We start from the raw sequence: 24,027 nt of genomic DNA on the forward strand, positions 1-24,027 counted from the left end.
GGAAATGGCGCAACAACGGCAAGCTCCAAGCAGACTGTCAGTCATTCTGTGCTCAGCGAGACTGTGTGAACTACCTTGTTTCACAAGCCAAGCGCTCATATCACACCAGACTCATCGAGAACTGTGGGAATGATCACACGAAACTGTTCAACGTTGCAAATCGACTTCTGAACCGGAAGCAGTCTGCTCCTCTACCGACTTACACCGATGGTAGTTCGATGGCTGAATCATTTATCAATTTTGTTCACTCTAAAGTAAATAAAATCCGAAATAGTCTAAATCATAACGTGCCACCTGAATTAGAGCCAGTCACCTCTTCCTACCTCAGGACTTTTCAACATACCAGTGCAGACGAAATTCTTTCCCTTATTCGTAAAGTGCCTCCCAAATCTTGCCAGTTAGATCCTGTTCCTACTATTCTAGTTAAGGATTGCGTTTTCACTTTTGCCCCAATTTGTCAAATTGTTAACCTCAGTATAGATCAAGCTACTGTACCTTCTTTGTCAAAGTCTGCTCTGATTCTTCCTCTGTTGAAAAAACCCTCTTTGGATCGGGAAGCCCTGAAGAATTATCGTCCAGTTTGCAATCTTCCCTTTCTGTTTAAGATCCTTGAGAGAGTTGTGTTCACTAGACTGAACAATTATTTGTTAGAACACAATTTACTTGACCCTTTTCAGTCGGCTTACCGACCCACCACAGTGTTGAGACTCATAAACGTTTCTAGTTTCATATTGGAGAAAATGGACTCTGGATCCGCTACAGCAACGGTCCTATTAGATCTGTCTTCGGCCTTCAATACTGTAGATCACAAGATACTTCTCAATACTCTTGCAAGCTTAGGTATCCAGGACCAGGCTCTTGAATGGTTTAGATCTTACCTATCATACCATTCACAGTTTGTCGTTCTTGACGGTTTCACATCCTCCTCACGGTCATTAGGTTGTGGAGTACCGCAGGGCTCTGTAGGCGGACCGACCTTATTTTCAATTTATCTACTCGGTCTTCTCCATATTTTTCTAAATCACCCTGTTCATTACCATATTTATGCCGATGATATTCAGGTTTTTGTCTCTTTTCCACCGGACCGAATTCAAGCTTCCCAAGCTTTGCGTATTTTGGAAAATTGCATTTCTGCCATTGACACCTGGATGAAATCAAATTCACTGCAACTAGACCACAGTAAATGTGAGTTCATGCTTTTTGGCTCCAAATCTCAATTAAGTAAACTTAACATAGACTCCATTTTCATTGCCGGTAATCCTGTTCCTCTCTCTGATTCATGCCGCAATCTTGGTGTCATTTTTGATTCCCAAATGTCAATGTCAAATCAGGTCACAAGTATTTGTAAATCTGCCCGCTATCAATTGCGCAACATTGGTTTCATTCGAAAATATTTAACTCGTTCTGCAACAGAGAAACTTGTGCACTCATTTCCTCACGTCTTGATTTCGGTAATAGTCTTCTCTTTATTATACTTAACTCTAAAATTACCCGACTTCAAAAACTTCAGCAGCTCGCATTGTTCCTCTGTCTAATAAACACGATCACATCACTCCTGTTCTTAAAGACCTCCATTGGTTGCCCATAAAGGATCGCATAGTTTTCAAAATTCTACTTTTGGTTCATCATATGATCAATGGATCCGCACCCGATTACAACAAGTCTCTTATACACCACTATCAACCTGCACGCACACTGCGATCATCCCAATCTAGTCTCTTGCATATCCCACTATCTAAAAAATCCTGGGGCGATCGAGCCTTTCATGCCGGACCAGCCCTGTGGAATTCACTACCACAGGAGCTGAAGAACTCAAACTCTGCAGCATCCTTTAAGGGCAACCTAAAATTGCATTTGTTCACCAGCAGGTACTAGGCTTGAAGACAGTAATTTTTCCTCATTTTTAATTTACCCTTTCTTGTACTTCTCTTAGTTCTCTTTACTTTTATGTTTTGCTCACTTCTAAACGCCTTGAGCATTTAATCAAAATGGAAAAGACGCTATATAAATCATATATGTATTATTATTATTTAACGTCACCATCCGAAAGACATGACCAGGGCTTGAACCTTCAATCTTGGATTACAGGCGCACGCCACAACACCCAGAGAAAATTAGAATATTTCATGTAATAAAATACAAAAGAAATAGTGAGTGGGTGACGTTCTCAGTCTGCCAATTTGCACACTGACCAGGATGTGCATATAACTGTTTTGTGAAATTAAGCGAAACTTCAAAATGTCATAATTTTCTTATTTTACATCCGATTTTGATGAAATTTTCAGTGTTTTGCTTGTTGGATTTTTCTCCTTTTTTCAAATCAACTTTTGTTGGGGTGGACTTGTTCTTTAAATAAATATGGCCCACAAACAGATAATTTTTTAGTCACATACTCTTTGTATGATTCTGATTTAATGTACAGTGTGCTTAGAAAAAAATTCGGTATCGCAATTTTGGTATGTATTTTATTGTTTTTTTTTATTTCTTAATTAATTACTTGTTTTCCAACTTTTTGTTCTTGATTGTTTTTTTTTCAATGGAAATCATTGCTGACTTAATTCTGATCATAAAAAAGACATAATGAATTGAATTTAATCAGTAAAAGTAGAAATAGTGATACATTTGTTGATTTTGGCTCAAAACACAATTTGCATTAGATTTTACACAATTCACATGTTTAAAGCAATTTTTGTCTGCCATGCACTTACATAATGCTGCATTTCATAACCGCATACACAGGGGTTGCAAATTTGGCCTCGAAGGTTGCGCGAGACTTGAAAGTAAAATGTCAGCGAGTGGCGCGGTCAAAAATTTTTGTCAAGGGGCAGGGGCAGATTCCTCCTCTCCCTGGCCTTTAAAGCTATATATGTAACTCAACAATGAGTGACAGCAAAGTCAACATTAGCCGCACTGCATGTAGTTGGAAGTTTTTGCTGGCCCAAAATCCACCTTTCAACATCAAAGTTGAATTGCCTATTGATATCATGGAACATATTAAAAATTGCAGTTTTTCAAGTTAGTTTGACTTCCAAGTGTTGACAAACATTAAATCAGAATCATTATATGGGATAACAGAAATATTAACTGATGAGTTATATCAGTGTATTTTCACTTTTTGTTAAAATAGTTATTTTTAACTTTCTGTATGCCCAGCTTTCTACAACATATATATTTCTTGCATATCATTAAGATGATTTTTTTTTCAGTTGGTTACTTATTTTCTATAATGTAAGATATTACTAAACTTTGATTTGATATGTTGAACAGCTCCAAGGAGATCATCTCAGAGTAGTGCTGTATCATCCAAGATGAGGGGTCGTCATGTATCATCAAGCTCATCTACCGCAAGCAAAGGAGCAAAGCAAGACTGTAAGTTCATGTATTCAATCCCCAAAATTCACCAAGGGGATTTTGGAACAATGATTTATACAGTTTTTAAAGGATAAGATGTAGTTCTCATTGAGAACTATGGAGGATACCTCGAACTGATTGTGAAAGGTTGTTAATATATGCATCTATTAATGGGTGATGTAAAGCAATGAAATCATCAAAATGTTGACAAATTGAATCAATTCTTTCAAAGGTTATATGCACTGCACACAGATAAGCATGCTATGAGTACACCCAAATTGTGGTCCCCACATTGTCAGCTGATATTTGTTATATTTGAATGTGAGGGCATATGAAGAGCAAAATTTGATGACTCACAATCATCTATCTTTCCAAAAACTTTTGTTATCTAATTAAAGGCAAAGACTAACGTTGTAGACATGTTATTTAAAAAAAATCAAGTGAGAGATGAAATATGTATATGAATGCCTTTCTATCAACCTAAAAACTCTGAAACCATCAAAAACATCGAAAGAAATGCTTTTGATAGGTTATAATTGAAGATTTTGTATAATTTCTATCGTGCCGATAATAATTCAAAACAGTTGCAACGGCCGAGTTAAAAAAAACATTGTCTGCCTCCCTCTGTGATAAGAGACCGTGTAGGTCTGCCAATCAAACTCGCAGTTCCATCCATATATGGGCATGCATGATACATGCGATTCTGTGCCTGTGTGAATCAGCTGCAAGCACATGCAGTCAATGGATTACGCAACTATACTACCACGTTTTTACCGGCCATACAGCGGATGCGCTGTACGTGTACGTGTACATAGAGTCTACATGTGATGCGCTATACGGTAGTTGGTTCTTTGGTTTGCCGCAGTGTTTTGTGCTCAACTCGAAAAGTAAAAAGTTAGACGAAAAAAACCCCGAAATGGACGAAGGTAGGGAGAAGGAAAGTGTCGCACAGATACTTACAATAATGCACTTCAGAGATAACCTTCCTTATGTAAGCATGGCTATCCAAAAGCCGCATGTTTCGCACTTTTGGACTGATAGGTATGCAAATTAGGGATGCACATAATCTCTCCAATCCCCTAACCCTACCATACGCGCCGCGTTTCGGGGGGGGGGGGTTGCCACTGTTTTTGTCTCACCTGCATAGCAGAGTGAGACTATAGGCGCCGCTTTTCCGACGGCGGCGGCGGCGTCAACACCAAATCTTAACCTGAGGTTAAGTTTTTGAAATGACAGCATAACTTAGAAAGTATATGGACCTAGTTCATGAAACTTGGCCATAAGATTAATCAAGTATTACTGAACATCCTGCCTGAGTTTCATGTCACATGACCAAGGTCAAAGGTCATTTAGGGTCAATGAACTTAGACCATGTTGGGGGAATCAACATCAAAATCTTAACCTAAGGTTAAGTTTTTGAAATGTCATCATAAATTAGAAAATATATGGACCTAGTTCATGAAACTTATACATAAGGTTAATCAAGTATCACTGAACATCCTGCATGAGTTTCACGACACATGACCAAGGTCAAAGGTCATTTAGGGTCAATGAACTTTGGCCGAATTGGGGGTATCTGTTGAATTACCATCATAACTTTGAAAGTTTATGGATCTGATTCATGAAACTTGGACATAATAGTAATCAAGTATTACTGAACATCCTGTGCAAGTTTCAGGTCACATGATCAAGGTCAAAGGTCATTTAGGGTCAATGAACTTTGGCCAAATTGGGGTATTTGTTGAATTACAGCCATAAATTTGAAAGTGTGTTGGTCTAGTTCATAAAACTTGGACATAAGAGTAATCAAGTATCACTGAACATCCTGTGCGAGTTTCAGGTCACATGATCAAGGTCAAAGGTCATGTAAAGTCAAAGAACTTTGGCCACGTTGGGGGTATTTGTTGAATTGCCATCATATCTCTATAAGTGTATTGGTCTAATTCATAAAACGTGGAAATACGAGTAACCAAGTATCACTGAACATCTTGTGCGAGTTATAGTAGTTTTCAAAATCAGCACTGCTGCTATATTGAATCGCGTGATGCAGGTGAGACGGCCAGAGGCATTCCACTTGTTACAATATAGGCCTACTACAATCGGCAATCTGGCTTTATTTGTCGATCGAACGAAATCGTGAAACAATTATATTTCTTCAAAAGTATATTTACAAGTTATGTTATAATTTCGGCCTCTGTTACAGCATTGTTTTCCTATAGGCCTATATATTTTTGTGATTTTTGTTCTGTAAACATTCATGATATAACTGCCTGATACTTGCAATTTGCAATTGTAATGCGTTTTTTAAAGGGGTACTTAAATCTGAAATTAATATGATTTGAACACATAAAGGAAAATCAGAAAAACAAAACAGTGAAAATCTGATCAAAATCGGCCCGGACAAGGGATAACATAGTTATGACATTTTAAAGATTGCATTATCTGGTGAAACATATCTTCATAAATATTCAATGGGCAACTGATGTCATATCCTCACTCATTTATTTTGTATTTTATTACCTGGTTTATTCACCTTTTTTCCTCCAAGAACTAAAAAAAATGGATTGTCAACTGATTTAGTAGGCCATCATAAGAAAAGAGCAAGTGGGGATCTGACATCATGGGACCACCTAATCAGGGGCGGATCCAGCCTTCGCCGATAGGGGGGGGGGGGCCCGGGATTTTTTTCCAGCCATATTTTCCCCGATCGGCCGCTCGAAGATGATTTTTGTTTTATTCCTTTGAAGGGGTAGTCCTCATAGTAACTTCCTAGCTTTATTCTTAAATAAATCAACATGAATATACAGTATCATAATCCTTATTCGTATAATGGGAGCGCGAAGCGCGAGCAAATTTTTTAAATTTTATTTTAATGTATTTTTCCAAAAATTTGAACATTCTGGGCAATGTTTGTTATCCTGAAAAAGATGTATATGCAACTAAATAATTACTACGAACGCGAAGTGCGAGCAGAAATGAACTGATAGAAAAGGTATCCGTAACAGACTTCTTGCAGTTAGCCATGAAGACGTTACATTTTTCAACAATTAAATAATGCGAGCTGACATTTTTATACATTTTGACCTAAAGAATAGAAATTCTAAGCACTTTTTGAAACTTAAAAAGAATAGGTATATATATATATATAAACATTTGATGCGAGCGCGTAGTGCGAGTGGAAAATTACGAGATTTAGACCTACAAACGAGACACTCTATTCATGTTTTGTACATCATGAAAAGGATGAGTAATTGGGGGTTTTCCTTACATTAATAATGCGAGCGCAAAACGCAGGCAGAAAATTTTTATACACGTTTTGAACTGATTGAAAAGGTACCCGTTAAGGACTGCTTGCACTTATAGCCATGAAGACCTTACATATTTCAACAATCAAATAATGCGAGCGCGAAGCGCGAGCTGAAAATTTTTGACATTTCTACACAAAGAATTGAAAATTTTAATCAATTTTTGTAATCTTGAACAGGATAGCTATATAACTAAACAATTGATGCGAGCGCGAAGCGTGAGCGAAAAAAATCTGCTCATGTTTTGTAAATCATGAAAAGGATGAGTAATAGGGGATCTTCCTACATTAATGATGCGAGCGCAAAGCGCGAGCATAAAATTTTTATATTGTGCTCTGAAACTGGATAATGATTTACATATAGAGAACAAGTTGAGTATCTGAATAAACATGCGCGCGCGTTTCAGATTTAGCCCGAGGCATTCTAAATACATCTTTTATCATGAAAATCAAAGCGAGCGCGAAGCGCGAGCTTAAACTATTTCATATTTCCGATCTGAAAAAGTCAATTTCAGCTCTATATTTCAAGCAGTTTGAAGGAAAATTGTGAGGTGGATATGGCTCGAACTTAATAAAGAGCTGATATTTTTCATTATCATTACTTCAAGTTTTGACATTGGACCGGGACATCCTTGGGACCTATCATCATATGAAAATGATGACTATCTTCATATTCCTCTTGCTAAGCGCAAGATGAAACAAAAGAGACAGTGTAATTATTAAATCTTATTTATTAATGCCTAATGAGAGTGAGAAATCTGATGATATTATGGCCTGAAAACTGGACATTTCAAGCACTTTTGTAATTAGGAATACGATGCATCAGTTAATCTATTTTTAACCATTAATGCGAGCGCAAAGCGCGAGCCAAAATGTTTGATAAACTGTATTGAAAAGAGGATTTTAAGTAGTTTGTTGTATAATAAATATTGAGACATACATAACTCGCCAATCAAAATGCGAGCATTTATCGCTATCTGATACGTTTTGACAATTAGACCTGAAAAAGGGATATTTTGAAAACTAAATGGAATACACGAAAATGATAGGTACCTGATAAATCAAAATTTGCGAGCACACAGCGCGAGCCGAAATTTTAATATTCAGACCATAAACTTTCATTTTTAAAGAGCACTTTTTTAAAATTGATTTGGAAATCACACAAAATAATGAAAGTTCGATTTCCGAGGTGAAATATATATTGACTTCCAAACTTGATATTTAAGCTCCATATTGAAAGAGATTATGTAAATCACCTAACAGGGAATGTGAGCGCGAAGCGCGATCGAAAATTTTAGTGACATGAAAGATTCTTTTTATTTTCCAAGTCTTCCCCTCATCTTATTTTATTCACTCGTCTTCCTTTTCTTCTTTTTTTCCCCTCTCTTTTCCCTCCTTTTTTCTTTCTTTCCTTTTTTTCTTCTTCTTTTTTGCTCCGCCAATAGGGGGGGGGGGGCCGGGCCCCCCCTGGATCCGCCTATGCCTAATGAATATTCATGACGACTAGTTTCACAAAATATTGCTAAACTTTCAAATTTAATAATTTTAGTGAATTCTACTTTAGACATTTTCAGCCCGGAGTAACGTCTGCGGCCATAAAACTGATATCTATATCTGGTCGAGCCGCGTTTTCCTCCTTTTGACAAGCACTTTTTGGCACAAAGCATATAAAGCCTTTTTTGGAATATATGGTTTCATAAATTCGTTCAGTGACGGGGTCTGGTCATTAGGTGATGTAAGAATTTTCTCCTTTAAAAATAGATATGTTCGACAACTCTTCGGTTGTGAAATCGATATAATATAGGCTAGGCCTGTAAATCATGTCAAGTGCGCTGGGCAAGATTATGCCTACCTGAAAGGTCAAGTCCACCCCAGAAAAAATAGTTGTTTGATAGAGAAAATCAAACAAACAAAAATAACGCTGAAAACTTCATCAAAATCAGATGTAAAATAAGAAAGTTATGACATTTTAAAGTTTTGCTGATTTCTAAAAAACAGTTATATGCTCAATACTATGATATGCAAAATAAGAGTCAATGATGTCACTCACTATTTATTTTTGTTTTGTTTTTATTGCTTGAATTATATATCATTTCAGCTTTTACAGATTTGAAAATTAGGACCATATATTGTCTGAACCAGATAATGTTAAAACAATTTAATTATACATCTTCGGGTAGGAATTTAACTTTATTTCACATGACAATGGGGAGAAAATGAGAATATTTCATATTTCATAATAATAAAGTACAAAAAAAATAGTGATTGGGTTATGTCATCAGTCATCCCATTTGCATACCAACTAAGATGTGCATATTCTTATTTTAGCTCCGATTTTGATTAAATTTTCAGTGGTATGCTTGTTTGATTTTTCTCTTTCTATTCAATCAGCTTTTTGTTTGGGTGGACTTGTTCTTGAACGGTGCATGGCTCAGGGGAAGTTGTGCAATGAATTCAGAAGAAAAAAAAATCAGTGGCTACATGATCCATGACGGGGGCGCAATGCCGCTCCATACCGGGCCCCCTGCATAGGTAATTTGCACACTTGGGATACTTACATTTACAATTTTGAGGGTGTTGTACGTTGTTATAGGGGTGCATGGGCATGGGCAGGATGTGTCCCCTGGATCCGCCAGTGATTCGTAAGCTCCCACCACAATATAATAAATCACACACAAACCAGAATAGGGGTACAAAATTTAATCAACATTATAGGCCTACACGATTCATAAAATGAAAGATGTAATCCAAGGCTATAATGAATACTATTGTAGACTTATAAGTATTTGTCCTGTAAGCCCATGAATATATATCAACTTGAAATGGATCAATTAAAACTACCGCGTCTTGTCTTACTATAAGCGAAAAAAAAATTATAAGCATAAAACAAAGTCATAATTGCAAACATTACAACTGTTTGGACAATAAAAGGCCTAGGCATAGGCTACAAACTATAACAGTCCCGTTGAGTATCGTGATGTTGTTGAAACAAATTCAATTGCAAATTTAACACTACGTTCTAACATGCAGGGGCCGCGGAACCGAGGTGGCGTCATCATCAGCCCCCCTTTTTCCAAAACCGTGTACACTGATACGTAAAAATAACCATATGATTGTGATCTTTAGCCGATGATGGTCAGCCCCCCACAAGTTGTCTCAGCTAGCCACCCCCCCCCCCCACTTTGAAAAACGTTCTGCGGCCCCTGGTACTTTGATTATTGCAAAAATACTTGGGGGATTAAACTTTAAACAATCATTTCGGTCTTATTATAAGCTACAAACCCATAAACAAAACAAACATAATCATGAACACAAAGTCATAATTATAAAAAAGTGCTGTTTGTTTTAAATGAATTTACAGTTGCGATACTAGAAATGACCATTACCGTTTGTAATTTTGAAGAATAATACTCGGGAGCAAACCAAGGAACTCACAGACCTACAAACTATAACAGAGTCCCGTTGAGTATCGTGAGGATGTTGAAACAGATTCAATTGCAAATTGACTACGTTCTAGCATGCAGGGGCCGCGGAACCGAGGTGGCTCATCATCAGCCCCCCCCCCCTTTTTCCAAAACCGTGTACAAATACGTAAAAATGACCATATGATTGTGATTTTTAGCCGATGATGGTCAGCCCCCCCCCCCCCCCACTTTGAAAAACGTTCCGCGGCCCCTGTTACTTTGATTGTTGCAAAAATGCTTGGGGGATTTAAAATTCAAACAATCATTTTGTCTTATTATTAGCTACAAACCCATAAAACAAAACAAACATAATCATGTTGGTCTTATTATAAGCTACAAACCCATAAAACATGTAAAAACATAATCATGAAAACAAAGTCATAATTATAAACAAGTGCTGTTTGTTTAACATACATTTTACAGTTGCGATACTAAAAAATGACCGTTACCGTTTGTAACAATTTTGGAGAATAATACTCGAGAGCAAACCAAGGAACTCACACACCGCACCGCACCCCCCCCCCCTCCCCCTCATCAGTTTGAGTATTGCCAAACACAGAGAGTAGAGGCCTACATGGAGCAGGGATATGCGTATCCCTGGTTCGAACATGCAGGCATGCTACGCAATAAATCCAAATGGTGTTGGGATTTCTATAAATAGTCACACAGACACACTAGACTGGCCTTTGACCTCTTACGACCACATGAGACCGTATCATAAACACAATCAGCGCTCACAATCAGTGCGAGGACATGGCGGCAGTGGAAACGTGGGGATTCACAGACACGCTAATCGGCCAAACTGCACTGGCACCTCGCAAACGCCGATGTGTATATGGGAACGTACTTCCTAGAAGCAAAACACTTGTTCCTCGTCGCTCGTTGCCCCGCCTCCACACATAAGAGCACCAATCAACGATCATCTATGAGCATTGCACACTCTCATCGGAAGAGGGCGCTACTAATAAATACATGGCACAATTTTGAATTGCAACGAACTTTCTGTCACAACGGACTCCTGCAACTGAAAGAGGGTCACTTATATTTCATATTTTTATAAATATATCCAATGATTTTTGTGATGTGAGATTTTCATGACGGCATTTTAATATTGTAACTGTTATACCCATACTATTTTCAGGTATCAACATTGATTTTTTTAAAACAGGGAGCGATGTTTTATTTTGCCTTTAATAGCAGATCTGTCATTGACAAAATTTAGAATTTAACTAAATTGAAGTACTTTTTTTTAATCCCCAGTTATGTTTCAGCCTCTTTCTCCATCTCTCTCCCCCTTGGTTTTTTTTGTCTCACCTGCATCTATAATAGCAGAGAGAGACTATAGGCGCTGTTTTTTCTACGGCAGCGTCAACATCAGAATCTTAACCAAAGGTTAAGTTTTTTAAATGACAGCATAACTAAGAAAGTATATGGACCTAGTCCATGAAACTTGGACATAAGGTTATTCAAGTATTACTGAGCATCCTGCCTGAGTTTCAGGTCACATTACCAAGGTCGAAAGTCATTTAGGGTCAATGAACTTAGACCATGTTGGGGAGTCAATATCGAAATCTTAACCTCTGATTAAGTTTTTGAAATGTCATCATAACTTAGAAAATATATGGACCTAGTTCATGAAACTTGGCCATAAGTGTAATTAAATATTATACAAATAATGAATGTGTTGTGTGCAATGGGGAGAATATTTTCATGAGATGAAATATGAAAAGTTCCATTCAACGAGGCATTAGCTGAGTTGAATGGAACATTTTCATCTTTCATCAAATGAAAATATTCTTTCCATTGCACAAGTATTTACATTCATTATTTGTTTTATATAACTCATATAAGTTACAAAGTCTTAAAAAAATATTTAAAAAAGAAGAAAATAGATAAAATTAAGATTAGGTGGGCCTATTTCCAGCAACTATTTTCTCTGATAATTACTAGTCGACCTACGGCGGATTCCTCCCACCAGCCCATTTATCGACAGCTGATCAGCCCTTTGCTTTATTTCTTTTGTGACGCGCATAGATTCATGGATCTGTCAAGTGCGCACAGTCAGTCTAGTTTGATCTGCGCTAACTTCATGCGCGCAAACACACACACATAAAAAGGGAAGTAGACCTGCACATGATTAGTGGTACATACTGAGGGAGCGGTAGCGTACCGTGCGATGGAAAAATGAAAAATGCAGTCACCGTGCAATGGAAAATTTAAAAATGCATGCAGTAAAGAATGGACCAAATATTGAACACCTTTCAACCAATCAGATGGCAAGAATCTATGTTTGAGTCATATAATACTGAACATCCTGTGCAAGTTTCAGGTCACATGACCAAGGTCAAAGGTCATTTAAGGTCAATGAACTTTGGCCATTTGGGGGTATTTGTTGAATTACCATCATAAATCTGAAATTGTATTGGTCTCTTTCATAAAACTTGGACATAAGAGTAATCAAGTATCACTGAACATCCTGTGCGAGTTTCAGGTCACATGACCAAAGTCAAAGGTCATTAAGGTAAATAAACTTTGGCCATGTTGGAGGTAAATTATTTTTTGGTAGAACTTTCTTTTATTTCGCTGGAATTTTATAAATTCAATCAATTCTGTTTCCATAGAATTTTTATCATGAAATCAAGGTTACAGGGCTGCCGAGTCTCCCTGATTGTCAAAATTGACTGATGCATACGTTGAATTCTTTCATCGGATTATGTGTGATCAAGAATAATAATAATAATAGTTATTTACATAGTGCCATCTATCTAGAAATATTCTATTCCGAGGCGCGTTGTTATTATTATTACCTCTGCTTTAGCTCGAGCTGCCTTTCAGCGCTCATGCATTCAAGGAATTAATCCTGCTGGGTACCCATTCACCTCACCTGGGTTGAGTGCAGCACAATGTGGATAAATTTCTTGCTGGATGAAATTACGCCATGGCTGGGATTCAAACCCACGACCCTCTGTTTCAAAGTCAGAAGACTTATCCTCTGGGCCACAACGCTCCACATAATCTCCCTCCTTCAGTAAATTTTCCCTGAAAGGTGAATACAAAGGTTGGCAGCTCTTTTACACTTATATCTTATGTACTATTCTTATTTTTTACATTCTAGTTGCCTCTGGAAATGAATTTGATGAATCTCTAACTCAGTCTAGTGTACGGCGAGGTCTAAGGTCACCCATACCAGAGACAGCCCAGGAGATTGCACAGTTTGTTGCTGTAAGTTAGTATGCTGCTGATTTATATCCATAACAAATAGTGAATAAAGGATTAGGTTTAAAAGACATTTCAAGCTATATCATGTCTTTCAAGATGTGTTCATACCCTGCATTTGTGGTAGGATGTATGTTGTTAGATGCTGATGTGTCTCTGAATAAGAACCCTTTTAGCCCCAAGCCCAAGATACCTTGGATAGGTTATATTAAAATATTATATTGTCCTGAAATCAAATCATGTTCAATGGGTTAATGTTGATATCTTACTTATTCTGTGACAGGAGATGCAGTCAACCCCTCCTGTATCTACTTCGACACCTCTCCCACCTGACGATGATCCTAGACTTATCAAGAATAGGAATCAGTATCTGAGAGAGATGTACAATAGTGCTGCCACAGATGAGGATAGTATCCTTCAAGGCATGAGGGATGAAGGTGGTGGTGGTGACCTAGATGCTCCTCTTCATCTCAACCTCTCCAACCTGTCTGGGAGAACACTGGAAGAATCATCACATCAGAATGCGAGAGGGATGTATCTAGTACATGGAAATGAAGATTTTGAGAGCACTAGTCCACGGAGAGGTTCCAAGTTTGATCAGGGCACTATTCGCCTGAATCTCGCTAAAGGTAGCATGAAGGACACGATGAAGGAAGCTAAGCTAATCAACATTGATATTGATTTTGAAAATGATGTTGATAAGAAGCAGAGAAAGCATGTAAAAGATTTGTTTGAACAGAAGCAAGAGACCAATCGTAAGTTAAGTCCATCTCCTAACAGGCAAGGATCACACTGTAAACAGATTCCAGATGGATATACACCTCGTATGAACATTCTTAGCAGTCCCTATACACACTTTGATCGTGAAAATAACATCAAAGCTGAGTCATTGACCCCATCATCTCAAGAATTAAAAGGAGCCATTAAAACTGCTTCAAGTCAGATCAGTAATGAGTTGACTGGAAAGAGTAAGGGTATGACAACCTGCAATGTGCCACCTTCGCCTCACAATGAATCAAGTCCTGTGTCAAAGTTTATCAATAAAGTGCTTAGACGAAGAAGCAGTGGGGGAAAAGATTTACTGAAGAAGAGTGGAACAAGTCCTTCAAACAGCATAGGTAGAACTGATTCTCTTCATGGTACCTGCAGATCTTTGAGACTTGATAATATCATACCTGAGCCAACTATCCAAGGAAGTGCCTATGATTCTATGAAAATGCGTGGTGGTGATTTTAGTTCCACTGATGGAGATTAAGAAAATATCTTAATGGATCTTAGACAAACCGGCTGAAAGCATTGTTAATCTGTTTCTAATCATATCTCAAAATCACAAATATCTTAAGGTTTCAGAATTGTACATCTTGTATTTAATGTCTTCAATTGAGTATCAACATTGCATGTACATTTTATGCAATACAATGTATATATGAGTTACTGCAATGAATTATTTTTTTAAGATAATCTAAGTTGGATATGTTTTTTTTTCACCTTGAATTTTGCTCTGAATATTTATAAGGTTCTCAAAGATTCACAGGGTAAGGTTTTATAATTCTAGTTAAATTTAGCAATTTGTAACTCTACGGCCAGAATTGACAAAAGATGTTTAAACCGCTACGCAGGTTTTTGAAGCATGCGAGCACACTATCCAATTATATAAAAGCTCTAGGTTCACACTTTGAGGTTTTGCACCATCTCCTAGTTCAAACCTGTTTTTGTGAATGCAATCCAGTGTCTTCACTTGTAAAGAGCCAAATGCTACCATTTGGAATTGAATTACATATACTTACATACTTTTACTTCCTAATGTTTTGGAGCAAGAGAAGAGAACAAATGCTGCTCAGTATGCCTTTACACATTCAGGATCATTTGTATTTGATATGCATGTACACACTACTGCCTACAATCTTCATTATACTTGTATTTACGTATGAATTACAGTTGATGCTGCTATTATTGCCATGATTTGTGATAAAAAGAGAAAACTTAGAAATTTAGTTTTAGACATCTTTTATGATTTCACATTGTACAAAAGGCATTAATCAATGTTTATTGTCATGTATATTTACAGTTTTCACTGTATGCAGGATTTGGGATGTTTGAGAGAAGAGTATATGATGATGGACTTTCGATTTTTATCAGTATAATACAGTGTAAAGTCACAATCAAATGTTCATCTTATTGAGTACATGTTGTATATAATATGATGTACTATTGCTGCTCACTAGATAGTTTGTCATTCTGTATCTGAATGTACATTGCCAGTGATATCCATTTAAAACTTTCTTGAGAGATTTCATTATGATATTCATTATTCCAATACAAAAAATAATGATTTTAATCTTTTTAAGAACCATTTTCATCAATGCTAGTAAACGACTTACAATGCTTCTTATCCTGCCCTTGTTCACATTGTATCTTTATACAAAGGATATGTTCATATGTATGTAAACTTTATACTTGAATTTGTATGTTATGTACAAATGAATTTCTTATCATTCTTTCTCAATTTTGTACCGACATATTGCTTTTTTCATAATGCCATTAGAAAAAAGTGTGGCCTGGAATGCAGATGGATAAAAATCAACCTTTTTAATTGAGCTTCAGTCTATTGTGCTTAAAGGGGAATCCAACCCAAACAAAAAGTTGTTTTAGAGTAAAAAGAAAAATCAGACAAGTTGATACGTGAAAGTTTGAACAATATTGGACAAACAAGAAGAAAGTTATAAATGTTTAAAAGTTGTAAAAATCGGTAATAACTATACCCATGGAGACTTCAAATTGGCCGCATTTGTAATGTCATGGTGTTGTAAGGCAAGGACTACTCTTCCACTTTACTCCAATACATAAAATGGCTAAAGTTTTTATTTCAAATTATATTTTTATTTCATGGGGAAATAAAACAATATGCTACCCGGGTTATATTTTGATTTATGCCCCAGGGGAATAGGTATTTAGGAGAAAACTACAAAACCCTGATACTTAAGTACATGGCCAATGGGAAACTTGTCCTTGCCCTTGTCACAATTTACTTGCCTAGTTGTCAATTTGAAATATTCTCTTTTTTTTTTTTTTTTTTCCAATACAACATTTTATGACCAAGGTTGGATTCCCCTTTAAGATACATTTTTATTTTCATTTCCTTCTGCACCTTGCTTATCAAGAAACACATATTTTCCATGCAAATAATAATAATAGCAATATTAATAATGATAATGATGGTAATAATGTTGATGATAATAAATGATAATAATAACAATAATAATAATAAACAGACTTATTTGGTTACAACCATTTAGTATGGTTTTTATTTGGGTTATGTGTATAAAAATATTTGTCAATGTCATACACTGTAGTAATAATGGTGACTTGGTGAATGTACTGTACAGCATCTCTGGTAGAAGCAGCCTGTATTGAAACGTAGGATATTAAAGCAGGTAATACTTCTACTTAGGATTCATCAACAAAATTTCTCCAAGCTGTCCAATGTAGCATTATGGTTTTTAAGTCATGAATGTCAAGTGTAGTGTCCCTAATAATACTATCAAATGTATGATGCCATCCTCCTACCCCTTCCGCTTCTTCCTTGTGTTGTTACCTAAAGAATTGTTTTTTGTGTTAACAATTCTTAACACAGTGTGCTCAAATTCTCAATCTCTTTACTTTGTTTTTTACTTTTCACCTTTGGTAGATCACCGCATGGTTCTGTGTTTTTCATATGGAACTTCCATGAAATATTCAAGGCGACCCTTAACATGCGTGTGTAAACATCATATGATGCTTTTTTTCCAATTGTAAAGTAGAACAGATACTGAACTAACAGTTGATTGCCAAACCTTCTTAATCTGGTGTATGACTTTCCATTGTAAAAGGTTTGCATGTAAGGAACTTGACAAATAACTTGGAATCTTTTTAGGAGTATGGCTCCTAAAAGTATATTATTTCATTAATATGTTGGATAATGCTTGATAATTTTGAATTTGAATACATGCAATTATTGTTCAATCCACCTAATCACAATTTTGCCTTGATTGCTTTCAGAACATTGTGCAATTTTTTTAAAATCATTTTTTTGTGTATGTACAATTTCAAACTCAGTGTATGTTTTGTTGTTACTTCATCTTTTATGCACAAGTATTTTGGCGCCACCAGTACTTGGTTATAGACTTATGTTCATGTTTAATAAATTTGGTGTTAAGTAGGATTAGTGTATTACATGTATATCATTCAATCTCAATCTTCTCTTTTCTGAAAGGTTTGCTGTGCTAGCTGAATTGTAGACAACCTGTGACACAGACAGCAATATTTAGTGCTTCTACTTAACAGCTTTTCCATCATTGAGTTGTTTTTGTATGTGATTATAGAGTTATTAAATTGACAAATACAGAAGAGTTCATTAATTTTTGATAGACTTAAATGTTATACCTGGACTATTTGCTGAAAAAAAAACTAAATAAAGGGGCTTTTCATTTTGTAATCAATATATTTTCTTGTCATAAAGAGATTTTTTTAAGGTTATACATTAGCCTGTGAGGTAGTTGTGTGTGTGTGGGCGGGGGGGGGGGGGGGGGGTGTTTGTGTACTAGACGAATGTAACTTAACTTGTATTACTAGAAAAATGTGTTAAAAAGATATCCGCTGAATGCATTTCAGATGAAAAAGAAAAAAAACAAAAGTATATGAACTTTTTATGAAGTCAATTAGAATTAAAGTTGCTTTTTTTGGGGGGGGTTAATCATTTAATTGAAGGGCCGAGAGTATTCTACTACCCCCCCCCCCCCCATTCGACCAATTGGTCTTGATTTGTGTGTATGACCTAAAGTTTTTTAGAGTTTACAAGGCGGGTGGTGTTATGATGGACACTGAAAGTGACGGAAATTGTGGATACAGACTTGCTGTTTAACTTGTTTTCAACAAAACGATATCCTTGGCAAGAAGTTCCCTGAATTGAACCTCTAAACAAGTACAGAGATATTTAATTTTTATATGTCATGGACGTCGGTTTTACCTTTACCTACATGCATTGGGTTTAGTACGGCAACACCTCCCACATCTCGTGCAAATCAGACTCTAAACAGTAGTGTTGACTGTTGGGGCAAAAAGTGCATCCTTTATAAAACATTTTAGTCTTTTTTATACCCTCGCAAATTTGACCTTAAACGCATATCTTTCCTTCATCTTTTTTTCATTACTTTAGTGTTTTTGACACCCTTATTACATTACGTACAAAACGTGCCCTTTCTTGAAAAAGACATCCTTTTGACATGTTTTTTGGGTCGCGCATGGTATCCACTCGTCCCCCAGTGAGCAGCCTGTAACGTCACTACCGGTCCCGCTACCGGTATAATATAGCATGGGTGGAAATCTGTCCCCAAAGGTAGGGGGGACCAGGGCCTGGAAAATTTGACAAAAAAAACTTGAAAAAAAGGTTTTCACCCAAAATGTAAGGTTTATTAGTCCAAAACCCGTCCAAAACCCGTCCAAAACACATGTATTATTTAGATTGTGAAGTGATGTATTTGTCTCCATCATAAAAGACCATAAAAAGTAGGGGGAAATTTGATATTGTGTCCCCCGTATTATTTTTGGTAGGCGGGACGCGTCCCCCGGCCCCCTGGGATTTCCGCCCATGTAATATAGTGAAGTGTAAAGCTGGACAATGATCAGCTCCGGGGATCAGCTTCTTCATTTTTAAAGTATATTCATATTTTGAATATGTATTCCAGTTTATCATACTGGAAAAATATATATTTCAAAAATGAAGATGCTATAATTGTAAACGATTCCCCCTTTTTCATTTGCTCTTGTGTATTAAACTAATTTTGAATGCTTATAAAATTTGATATTTCTCTCTCAAGTCTCATTTAGTATGTGGCGCTGGCATAATGATATTGTGTAATGTGGCCGTTTCTCATTGGTCAATCATGCTGGTTATATGGCGGCGCCCTGTGTTCATACATATCATACGAATTTTTGCATTAACGTGAACGTCGAAGTATACACGGTACGACGAGCTCATTTTCACAAGGTACCGTAGCTGTAGGTTCCATTTATCCTTTTCGTATATAGGCCTATATGATTTCGTTATTTGAAAATGGGTTGAGTTTGATATCAAGAATTTTTTTTTGTGAAAATCGAAACGGGTGAACTCGACAGCTATCCAGGGAGGTTAGCTGCGGCTTGCCTTACGCTCGCGCTCCTTACGCTCGCGCTACGCTGCTACTACTACCGGTACCTAGTAGTAGTAACCTAGGGAGCGCCGGGCTGGAGCCCAGGGGCTTACCGTGTATTTGACCATACTCACGGGACTAGCGTGATTTATGGTCTAAATATTTCTCCAAATGAATTGTGAAAACATAAATTATGCACTTACCACGATTATATGGATGAAGGGGCCTTATCGTCATCCAAGTCCACCCAAGGGTTCATTACCATTACATGCCGCCGCGCACAGAAAAATCAAGCCATAGGCCTAGTCGGAAGTAGGGTTACCAAAACTAAGGTCGGCCGATCCACTGAGCCAAATTGCTATGGGCAAATGAAAAGCCAATTGCAAGTGCGTAAACAGTCTGCATTACCACCATCGTCTGTTCTCGACGGCAAAAATGAGCATTGAAATGCTTTTCCTCAGCATATTAGTTCATCTTAGTCATGTTAGTGAAAAATATTAGGCCCTGTGTTTTCTATATTTAAATTGACTTATGACATGTGGGATGAAGTGTCTTACCTTCATGTGGTATCGAAAGTGACGTTTGGTCTTTGGAGGTTAAATCCACAGAGTATCGTCGCGTGTATTCGCTATGGAGAAAAATGCGTGCGATCGCATGCGTTATTGCAAGCTCGAGACGGCGCTGTTGAACTTGGTCTGGAAATTCATAAAAAATAAACAAAAATCCTTTGAGTAGGCTCACAATAAAATCATAAAAAATATGCTTTATGGCTAAAACGGTAGTTTTCTTGCCCACACATATACTTGTTGTTGCGTAAGAAATCCTTTTTTCATGATAAAAATATAGCAATAAATGTTTTTAAAATTATGTTTTCTACATGGAATATGTTTGAAACATCTATATTAGAAGAAAAATGTGTTTTTTGAATGAATTCAAACTAAAATGAAGTTTATACAATACTTGCACTTTTTCATACTACTCAAAAAACAAAATGGGCTGTCAATCAACGTTGGTTACCTCGGCAAGTAGGCGTGGTCTATCGTGAAGTTCGCTGGTGACGTACCTTTCTCGCTAGACTTTACTCAGCCGCCGAATTTAATTCATTCTCCGCGCACGTGCAACTGCAACTTATTATCGTCACTGCACTGCTGGTGTTTGCCGCATTGAGGACAGATGAAACAATTCAGATAGAGTTGCGCGTGTACACTACAATGAATGAAACGGCGCGATCGTTTCATGATCGAATGAAACAGTGTGCCTGTCGAGATAAAATTCATCTGCCATGTTATTTTCTATCGTGTTTTATGCAACTGCAATTGATTTGTTATATTATTTTCTTTGATATTTCCTGTATGTACCATGAATTTTATTTGAAGTGAATGAATTATGCTGGTGTCCTTGCCATTGAGGACAGATGAAGATGAAACAACACTGATAGAGTTGTGCGTGTACAAGGAGTGAAACAGCGCGATTGTTTTATGATCGAATGAACAGTGTGCCTGTCGAGATAAAAATTATCTGTCATGTTATTTTCTATGATGTTTTATACAACTGCAATTAATTTTTTTAATTGTTTTCTGTGATATTTTCCTGTTTATGTATGTATTTATATTTGAAGTGAATTATTATAAAGATTAATCCAAAACAAAGCAAATAATTGTCGGCTTCATTGTATTCGTGATGAACAAGTTAAGGTATCAAAAAATGATGCTTATTTTTTTTATTTGAATGACTTTGAGTAAATTGGAATTGAAAAGGACGTTTAGTGTTTCCTGTTCAGTGCAATTTTTGTTTTCTTTTTTTCATTTCACATTCTCGGGATGCGAACCTCCACTATAATTATAATTAATGAATACCATTATAAACAAAAATATTTGAAAAATAAAGACTCGCAAAAATTTTAATACTAGTGCAACGGTGATATTTTTTATTTTGTTGTTTCATTTACTGGAAGGTACGACAGACAAATACCCGATGTAGATCAAAATTTTGCTAATGGGGGGGGGCTACAATTTTTCTCCCCGATCTGCGCCGTTAAAAAAAAAAAGAAAAAAAAAACAGCACGATCTAACCTTTTTAATTTTCGCACCGCCAGTAGGAGGGGTTGCCGCCGCCCATAATTGGGTCCGGCACCTGGATCTGCCTATGGAATGGATGAGGAATAAGGAAAGGGGAGAAAAATAAAGGTGCCCCCTCCCGTAATGTATCAAATATTTGTTAGTGGATTTTGTCGTTCATTCTCAAGTAAGGACTTATTTTTCAACTTTTCCTAGGAATTTTGTGTATGGAATGATTTTTTCCTAGCAAAATTTCACCTATTAAGAAGAGGGGTCTAGTATACTAGGTCTTGAATGCCCCCACTTTAGAAAATCCTGGATCAGCCCCTGTCAAGGTATATAAAGATGAAACTAAACTTGAATAGGGCTCCACATTAATGATTTTCAAAATTTAGCCATTTCCTTTTTTCCCCGTTTAACACTGTGAGGTGAATAATTTAAATGCTTTCACCATCGCTACCATAGAAGGATCCAGGGGGGCGGTCATCCCCCCCCCCCCCACTGTTGGCGGATTAAAGACCAAAAAATGGAGAAAGGAATAAGAAACAGAAGGAAAAGAGAGGGGAAAAGGAAGAGGGAGAAAGGGAGGGAGAAAAGTGAATAAAATTAGGGAGGGGAGACTTTGATGATTTAAAAGAACATGCAAAATTGACATTTTCGCTCGCGCTTCGCACTCGCATTGCTCATTTTCGATGAGTACATATTGCTCAATAGACTGATATATATGAGCTTGACATTTAAGCTTTGCAGTCAAAATACAAAACATATACTGTACGGTCAGCTAGGACATTGAACTTTCATTATTTTTTTTGATTTATACCTCGGTCACATTTGCTCTGCGGCGGCCGTACGGAGAGTCGAAACAGCCGTTTTATTCATTTTTATTCAAACCACCTATATTTAGTGTGACCGAGGTATAACGAATCAATAAAAAGGTGCTTTGTAAAATATTCGTTTTATGATCTGAGTATCAACATTTTTAGCTCATGCTGTGCCCTAGCATTATTTCATTTGTGAAGTACCTATCCTCTTCATGTAGGCCCTATTCCATAAATTTCTCAAAATATATCTTTTTATGGTTTGATCATTGTCAAATCTTATCAGCTAGCATTGCGCGCACGTGCTTAAATTGGTGAGTTATGTATACCTCAAATATATATATATCAAAGTACTTAAAATCGCCTTTTCATGACAGTTTTTTGAGTAAATAATAAGTTTATTAAATTAAAAATTTGCTCGCAATTGCCGTTCGTATTAATTTCTAAAAGTACGTTACCGGTAATTAATGCATCCTATTCATAATTACAAAAGTGCTTATAATGTCCAGGGTTAACACTTTAATATCAACAAATTTAGAGCTCTCATTAGGCTTATTAGTAAATAAGATATTAATAACATTTCATTAATTCCTAATACCGTAATTAAGTTGTCACTTTTTCAAAATGGAAGATCGACATGTTTCTTTTTGCGCTTGGGAAGAGGAATCGGAAGACATTCATATTTATGATGAAAAAATGTCCTTAGAATGTCCCGGTCCTAGGCCAGAATAACTTCAGCTCATGCTTTGCATTCGCCTCATTTTTTAAGAGCAATCCATGTCCACTTAACGATTATTTTCCTACACAGTGCAGTGCTTAATTTGACCTTTTCACATCGGAATATCCAATATTATCAGTTCGCGCTCGCATTATTGATTTCCGTGATAAAAAGTGTATTTAGAATGCACAAATTCTAGAACACGCATGTTTATTGAGACGGGCTGCTTATCCTTTATTGAAAACAGCATGCTTAAATTATCTCGCTTCAGATTAGAATATAAAAAATTTTCTTCTCGCTCTTCCATTATAAAATAATGTAAGACGGTAACCAATTACCCACCCTTTTCACGATTTAGAAAACATAAATATAAAATAGTGTTCCTTTTTAGGTCTATATATCTCAATTGTTATCCGCTCACGCTTCGTGCTCCCACTGTGTTCTGTTCATACACAAAGTGCTTGGAATGTCCATTTTTATGGTCAGAATTTCAAACATTTTAGCTCGAGCTTTGCGCTCGCATTATTCTGATTGAAATATGCATCGTCTTCTTGGCTAACTGTAAACCGCCATTAGCAAGTCCCTTTTCGATCAGGCCAGAACGTATATTTCTCTCTTTTCTTACTTACTTTTTTTTTTGCTCCTTCGCGCTCGCAGCAATTTTAGTAAAATACGCATCTTGTTCAAGTTCACAAACATTGCCCAGAATGTTCAATTTTGAGGATAAAAAAAAATGAAATTTCAAAAATATTTTAGCTCGCGCATCGCACTTGCACTATAGGGGCTATGAGATTATTGTATATTGTGTTTTGTGTATGCTGTTTAATGAGAATAAAGAAGTGACTGTTAGGACTACCCCTATTAACTTTGAGCGGCTGATTGTGGAAAATACGGGTGCAAATATTTTTCGGCCCCTTCCCCGGTTTATTTCC

General features: G+C 36.7%; 1 protein-coding gene across 4 annotated transcripts in view; it reads left to right on the top strand.

Annotated features, from left to right (window-relative positions):
• The window catches only part of LOC129256736 (uncharacterized), a 54,023-nt gene extending 36,208 nt beyond the window's left edge, over window positions 1–17,815 (top strand). For all 4 annotated transcript variants that reach the window (XM_064097683.1, XM_064097684.1, XM_054894906.2 and 1 more), the window contains 3 exons: window positions 3,268–3,369; window positions 13,235–13,341; window positions 13,619–17,815. In XM_064097683.1, coding sequence (XP_063953753.1) covers window positions 3,268–3,369; window positions 13,235–13,341; window positions 13,619–14,590 — 1,181 coding nt within the window. In that variant the 3' untranslated portion in view covers window positions 14,591–17,815. The remainder of the gene's footprint in view (window positions 1–3,267; window positions 3,370–13,234; window positions 13,342–13,618) is intronic.
• Window positions 17,816–24,027: the final 6,212 nt, after the last annotated feature.

The sequence above is a fragment of the Lytechinus pictus genome, chromosome 3, assembly GCF_037042905.1.
Source record: "Lytechinus pictus isolate F3 Inbred chromosome 3, Lp3.0, whole genome shotgun sequence".
In the NCBI taxonomy this organism is placed as follows: Eukaryota; Metazoa; Echinodermata; class Echinoidea; order Temnopleuroida; family Toxopneustidae; genus Lytechinus; species Lytechinus pictus.